This window comes from Genypterus blacodes, unplaced genomic scaffold, assembly GCF_046128005.1.
Source record: "Genypterus blacodes isolate CSIRO-AG114 ecotype Tasmania unplaced genomic scaffold, CSIRO-AGI_Gbla_v1 ptg000064l_1, whole genome shotgun sequence".
Taxonomy (NCBI): Eukaryota; Metazoa; Chordata; class Actinopteri; order Ophidiiformes; family Ophidiidae; genus Genypterus; species Genypterus blacodes.
The window spans coordinates 268,823-276,752 of NW_027466876.1; the positions used below are offsets into that span (position 1 = coordinate 268,823).

Below are 7,930 nucleotides of genomic sequence, written 5' to 3' on the forward strand. Positions count from 1 at the left end.
TGTCTGCTTTCCTTTATTGATTATTGTTAAGTTATTTATTTATAGTTTGTGTCTGCGCTGTTTAGCTAGTGGTTAACCTGCCTCTGCGTCATATGCCGTTTATTTTAGTTAGTTTAGTTTTTGTTTTTTTGGGTGTTTGACATTGTATTGTTAACTTGTCTTGTTTATGCATTTGTTTGCCATTTCCTTGTTTTATTATAGTTTGTAGAACTGCATTTGTTTGTTTACCTTTTTTATTAACTATTATTTGGGTAGTTTATTTGCATAATTGTTTTCTGTCTTAATTTGTTGTGGTTAGATAATCGGTGTTTGTTGCGTTAGGTATTCAGGTATTTAGTTTATTCGTAGCAACAAAAAAAACACTTTACACCTCTGACATAAATATTTATTTGGCCATACAAACTCAAAATGTGCAATTTATCAGTGCGACAGTAATAATTAATTTCAGCATTATCTCACCCAGGAGACGTGACTGTCGTGAGCAGTCACACAAGTTAAGTTAGACATCAGTGGAAAACAACATCAAAGCACATTAAAAGCTTTATGCTTCCAAAACCAGCTGGCAAACAGGTAACATCACACCGCGCTGCTGTGGAGTGCATTTCATATCACGTCTTCATTTACCCCCGCCTGAGTGCTCCCTCCCCCCCCTGCAGCAGATACCTGTCATCATTAATGGACATCAAGTGCTTCCTTTCTGCAGCTTTCTTTTGGACATACATTAGAGACGGAAAACCCATTTCTCAACCATAAAATGGGAGCCACACACACACACACACACACACACACACACACACACACACACACACACACACACACACACACACACACACACACACACACACACACACACACACACACACACACACACACACACACACACACACACAAACCACTAACTCTGTCTGTTCTGTCTGTGTGTCGCACTGCAGGATGCACTGGACAGGCAGACAGCAAGGCTCGAGATGATGACGCCGCGGCTGCCGTTTGAGCAGTGATCTGATCAGAAGGTTTGTTAGTTAGGCAATAGACTTCAATTCCAACATGCCCTGACGCATACAAATCCCCCCAAAAAAATCAAAAAATGGTATTATTAAAGGCAAATGCACCGACAAAGTCCACTTGATGCATTTAGGGGACAGCCAAGCGTCAGGTACAAGATGGAAGTACAAAGGAAGGGACTGTGGTAAAGATGTCCTGGCCGCCTCCTCTTCAGCTCAGTTTGTCTTGAATGTTCGCCATACTGCTGTAGGACTTTGCTCTCTTGGCTGGAAAGAGAGAGTCAACATTAATCACCACCTAGCATTCAGACTAAAGAAGATATCAAAAGCATGAACGCCTAAGTGTTGATGTTAGACAATAGTTAAAGTCACATCAGGTATGCGTAAAGAAAAAAACATCAATCCTATGTCACACTTTGCTGTTGTTTGCCCTGCAACAACTTTTTTAGGAACCTTTTCCAGAACTTCATTTGACTCCAAGGAACGCAGACAAAATGGTCTCCTGCTAGTCCCAACAAATACGGATCAAATTCATGTCCCACCCACTCAAAAACTGAACTAGATTGTCTAACCAATGTCTAGCTCCCTTTGCAGGATAGATACTCTCACTCACTGACTGTTGAGTGAGGCTAGCGAGCCTTAAGAACAACCTCAACGGGTCAGGAGCGAGCACACCAACAGGCATCACTTTGGAATACATGTTAAGCACGTTTCTGTGCACGTGCGAGGAAAGAGACGTACTCCGGATAAGTCTGGGTGAAGTAGTTAATTTAGTTCTCAACTTAAGGCTTGAAAGTCCATTAGGCGCCTGCTTCCTTTAAGTAGACGGATACGTACCGAGGAGTTGGTCTAGTTAAAGTGATGTTGAGGATAGAACATTTTCACCTATGATGTTGCCCAACCCTACTACAATGGTAGGCAGATCTCTGTCTAGCTTAACTACCTAACTGAAAAACTTTTGTCTATGATCCAGAGGTTTTCAAGAGGCAACACCCTATAAGACGCCCCCGCCCCCCCTCCCCTTAGTCAGGTCAGTCAAGGCCACCTCCATAAAGACCCGCAACCCCTGCAAACCCTGTCAAAAAATCTCTCTGTGCCACAATGGGTGAATTAAGCTGGTTACTCACGGTGTATGAGCTTGCGTTTCTTTTGTTCAGAGTGAAGGAAGCTGCTCAAGTAGAAGATGATGGGTAGAAAGAGCATGAAGCTGGACACGGCGATGACAGGAACCGTCTCCTCGCGGGGGAAGGAACAATTGAAATTCTTACTCCACAGTCTGCGGGTCATGTTCATCTGAGGAGATACAAACACAACAAAACCTTCATCTTAGAGCAACTAAATAATGGAACAAAGTCACAAGCAAAGTCTCAAGACGCCGATTGTTATCAATTGTTTACCGTTATTTTAAAGCTATTTTGCTGTTTTCTACTTTTCTATTTTAGTTTAAAATGCCTCTGAATTTCTTAACCGATTAAAAAACCCACGACAAACATTTCACAGCACAACAAGCATCTTTCTACAAACACAATTCATCTGCCGACAACAGCAATATTACTTTTTTAAACATAGCTTGTACTATCAAATTTATTTGTCTGAAGAAGATATGTGGAAATTAAAAAAACATTTCTGGGAATGCAAAATCTAAAATCAATTACTGATAATAGAAAATTCTTGAATTTTCACTTTGGTCTAAAAATTTAAAAAAAAAAAAAATTGTACGAAAAATCAAAAAATCAAAAATTAAAAATTCTAATAATCTACTAATAATAACAACCATTAGTTTATAATAAATGTGGACTTAATTATATTATTGTTCTAGAATCAGCAATTGGAAGGAACATGTTCAGATACAACTTCTTAGGTGGCAAATATGGAACAAATCCAATGAGATCCAATAGAAGGTAAAACTGTTACTGGTAAAACTTGATCCTCCATAAGAGTGTTCTGAACGCATGACATCACCGTGTCAAAGTGTTTTATACATCATGCTGCCTTTATGTGTTGTAGGATATAGAAGTTACGAGTTGTGATCCATGGCCAACAAGTTTCTTGTTTATTCAAAACGCGTGGTTGCTTGCTAAGGACACTAACAGATGCTACGCTATTGAATCTGGCGGTAGAAAATTATAAACTGTATTGTCAATAAAGGCAGAAAAAAAAAGAGCTTGCACTTTCGTGTTTAGTCCCAATCAAGAACACTTGAATGTGTGACATGTGGTAATTACTGCGTGCTTACGAGGCGCACATGAAGGCAGCACTTCCGCTTCTGGCATACATACCGAATCTTCTATATCAATACACAGGGTGTTATTCTTCTCCATGAGGCCGTACAGCACATTCAGGCCTCTGTAATCGTCCTTACACTTGGTGCACAACTCCGAATGGTTCCCCCCCTCAAACACAAGGATAAAAGAACAGCAATCCTCATCATTCACATCTCAACGTACGAGGTCGACTCATGCACAGACGGAAACAATGGTGCCCGGCTCGAGACATACCTGCCGATACATCTCAAAGCAAGTAAGGGTTTGGTTGAGGATGTTCATGAAGTACAGTGTGTCATTGGTCAGACTCTGGAGCCCTTTGCTGATACAGTCTGCACAACAGAAAATCACATCACAGCATTTGGCATCTGTATTCATTATAGAGGACATACATTATTACACTGTGTTCTCAATTTCCTTTTGGGGGGTATGTGCACACTGAGAGAAAACGGGCTGTTGAAGATACTGCCTATTTACCCATTAAGGGTCTGACATTGCAGGTCATTTTAAAGCCTCATATACATCTTAGTCATTTACATTGTTTTGAAAACACCATGACAGCAAACACCCGTTCGAACGTTGTGAGGAAATACTCACATAAAATTGACATGGGGGCAGACAGGCAGGTCGAGGAACAGACAGACGGAATGTGTTTGGCAAGACAGGTGTTTGCCAAACACATTTCCCATGAGTTAAGAGTAAAAAGATAAGAAGTAAACAGAATCAATCAGATCAACAGTTTTGCCTTAACGGATGCATTTCAACGTTCCGCACAGATGCAGAGTGTGTCCCGTTTAAATGTGAAGAGATGAAATCAGTGTATACAGTACACTCTGATCAGGCTTTTGTAAAGGTTTCACCTTGGTAACATCAATCAGCCTCTCAACTGCTCCCCCCTTTTATCTCAAACCTCAGCCTGGTCTCAATCACTCTGCTGTGACAGTGCAACTGATCATTAAGTGCTTCATTCCTGCGTACTGCTACACAGGAGAGAGGACAGACAGGAGGAGGAGGAGAAGGCACGTCAGCTGGTCACATCATCGCTATTTGCAGTTGCAGGGAGTGGTGTGATGATGTGATGAGTTGTCCTGTAGTGTATCAGGCTGGTTATGGTTCATATAGGGGATCCTCTTGGCTGGGAGACCCACTTGTGTCTCCTATAGGATCTTTGAGGTTCTATTCTGTAGTGATGACCAACAACTGAGTAGCGGTGGTGCGAGCGTCTAACAAACTGAGCTGTGTGACTGAGTGTTTACTTTTCAGTGAGGGAAATTCACCATGACATTGACCTCGGGTTCATCTCACATCTTGGTCAGACTAGTTTGGTCCGTTCTGCAAACAGGTGGTTTCAGTCCATTCTCAAAGAAAATGATGCTGTTCATTTGTGGTCCAAACATAATCCGGAATAGTTCTGAACAAACTACAAGGTGATGTATTGATCTATTGATTACCCACAACAAAAGGATGTTGTGAAGAGGTTGTAACATGTGAAGGTTCTCTAACACGTCTTCAGATAAAGATGTTGAAGCAATATGTGGTATATCTGCTTTTAAACCACCTTAAATATGTGTAGTGCAGACGACTTACTGATGCAGCCCGAAACGTCCCAGATGTCTTCCAGGTTGCCATAGAGCAGATAGACCAGCATGAGGCGATCACTGCGTAGAATGCTGTCCTTACAGCTCACATTACCATGGCCCACCTGTACACACACACACACACACAAACTTTATCACTGCTATCTACTCACTGTCAAGTCAGGCAGATGCGGTCATGTGATCTGTCATTTCCTGTATTTTACAACACATCACAAGATCCGTGACGAATAGTGAGACGGCCCATAAACAAGGCCTGTCCTGTTTTCACTTTTAAAATACAAACGACTTAGAAACTTCATGAAATATAACAAAGAAAGAGAAGAAGCGTATAGATAATGTGTCATGTGAGCAACTCTTGACACTGTGTGATCGTAAAACCATCCGTAATGTCGTAAACACACATGTCCCTTTATGTACCTGGTCAGATGAGATGTTCTGGTATATGTCAGTCAGGCTGCTGTAGCTGGAGTAACAGTTCTGACACACTTTAACAGGCCTGGCAGCGGGGACCAGACAGTCCACATACGTCACATATCTCAGCTTGAAGATGTGCAGGAGTTCGCTGCAGTACTCGTTGATCTCCAGGTCCTCCGGGAAAGAAGAGGACAGACTGATAGGGGAGAACCGGGACGCGGAGGAGGAGTCCAGCATGGCCGCCGGGCCCACGGGCTCCGACGGGTTTCCTCCATCAGACACACGACTGCAAATATGAATTAGTAACAAAACCGAAATGGCGGCAATGTTGTTTAAAGACATTGTGGCGCACAGAGAATAAAGCGAGCGGCGGCTTCTCTTCGTTCACTCTTCACAACACATGACTTCCTGTTTTCTCCGTAGTCATGTGACACCGGAATCTCGCGAGAGTGTCATGTGAGTTCATGAAATAGTGTATCTATATTATTTTTTATTATTATTATTATTATTATTATTATTATTATTATTATTATTATTATTATTATCATTATCATTATTGTCCAACTAATCATGCACCTTTTTTAATATTTTTATTTTGAATTTAACATGACACATCATAGTGGAAACGAAGTAAACTAAAGTGAGTTTACTGCTAAACATATGTTATTAGTATTATTATAAACTTGAGACAACAATGATGATAATAATAATATATAGAAAAAATGGAGTATAAAAATATATAGAAAACATAAAAAAATTAATTGGATTATTTTAATAACAATTCACAGTTTGTTGTTTAATTCATAACAGAAAGAATCTTGGATTTGATAGATGGTTAGTTTAGTCGTTTAGAGCTATCTCTCTGCCTGTTTATCTGTCTCTCTGTCATGGTGCATGTGTGTGTGTGTGTGTGTGTGTGTGTGTGTGTGTGTGTGTGTGTGCGCGTGTGCGTGTGTGGTGATCACAGATACCCGTCCGTCTTGGTCCTCTCATTATTTACGGGTTTTTTGATACCATACAATTTTGCAATGTGCGCCCAGCTCGGAGCGAATCATCACAGAGTCAATCTAAACCATTTGGGCTCCGATCCTGATTGTGATAATTGTGAGAAACCCCCTCGAATCAAGCCAGCGCAGTCAATGGTCTTTAATGTGAAATTAGTGGCTCTTGATAACTTGCAGGCCGCATCAATTCCGCAGTCATCAGAGCCTAATGAAAATAAGGGGGAGGAAAAGCGTGCAGCATTAGGGGCCTATTCTAATGCCTCTGCACTACTCTGCCGCTAAATATGGCGTTTTTTATCTGGATTCTGGCCCCTGATGCTCCTCTCAGCACATGGCACCGGCAGCTCATTAACTCTTCTTCTCCTGACCAGAGTTCAGTTAATTGTTCAGATGTTCCTCATTCCTTCCCCGCACCCCCTCCGTCCCCCACCAGTGTGGAGCTCAGAAAACAAGAATGATTGCAACCTGAAAACCCTTTACAATCACACGTTGATGTTGTTTATGTGCGCTGTAGATTTTTTACTTTTTAGCAGTCAAATAAAAGCAGATACAGTTAAATATGTAATGTATTTTTGTTTTCATATTCTAGTTAATTGTGTTTCTTGATTGATAACCAATATGGGAATGTGTAAATTATAGTGGTATAGTGCGGTAGTGAGGTAGTTTATTTGGAATGACATCACATATTTGTTTCATTATTCCTTTTCTTCTTATTCCTCTCCCTGTTATCATTATTATATGATTTTAGACCTAAATGGATAGACCTCTATTCTCTTTGTTTCAGGTGAGGATCCACCGGCTCTGGCAGCATCAATCTTGGTTCTTTAAGAGGAAGACTCTGGAGTAAAATCGGGCACATCATTATTTGAGATGACCGCCATTGTCACGGATCACAGAGAATGCCTTCATTATCATGTGAGAAAGAGACACCAAGAGGACAAAAAATCACTAATTAGATACGCAAATTAGATGATTGGGGCGATGAGAGCTCTTCAGGGCTGATGACAAGAACCTTTTTCATGATTTAACCACATAGTGAATCTGTCAAGGCTCTACCTATTGATGATTACAGGGGGATATGAGCTCCTATATGCCTTTAAATATAACTTAAATATAAGGATCTGACTGCTATATCTTAACATCCGTGATAAATATTTGTTTTTGCTTGTGAAAGTCTGAAGCTGGACTTTCACAAAGGAGCTCAAACTCCTCCAAGCCTCCAGCTTTGGCCCTTTGCAGGCTCCGGGAGAGAAAATAGCTGTAAAGTTATGCAGAAGTTATTCTTCATCCTTCGGGCCGTCCCTAATCCGCCAAAAACCTCATTCTTTCACCAGAGAACTGTGCCTCTTTTCTTGTCTCCCCCCCTCTATACAACATAAAGTCAGACTGCATTTAATGGTTATGTCGGGATGGGAGAGGGGCTTTCTTCTCCTCTCCTCCTCGGCAATATTGTCCTTTTCGTCGTGTGAGTCTCCCAGCCCGCAGGGACCCTATATTCTCCCCCTAAGCGTCTGACTCGAATCACAAACTAACCCCCAGTTGCACCACTTTGCTGGGAATGGCGGGGAGTGATAATAGAGATTTCGCTTTCATTTTATACGCTTGACTTGGTTATTGTTGCTTTTCCCCTCTCCCGTGATTCTCCCCTT

General features: G+C 41.3%; 1 protein-coding gene across 1 annotated transcript; it reads right to left on the reverse strand.

Moving 5' to 3' along the window:
* Window positions 1-363: 363 nt before the first annotated feature.
* Window positions 364-5,714, reverse strand: ostm1 (osteoclastogenesis associated transmembrane protein 1). The gene is made up of 6 exons (XM_076155125.1): window positions 5,281-5,714; window positions 4,853-4,967; window positions 3,500-3,597; window positions 3,281-3,394; window positions 2,129-2,294; window positions 364-1,268 (listed from the first exon to the last, which is right to left on the reverse strand). The coding sequence occupies exons 1-6, from the start codon at window positions 5,617-5,619 to the stop codon at window positions 1,213-1,215; spliced, it is 888 nt and encodes a 295-aa protein (XP_076011240.1). The 5' UTR covers window positions 5,620-5,714; the 3' UTR covers window positions 364-1,212.
* Window positions 5,715-7,930: the final 2,216 nt, after the last annotated feature.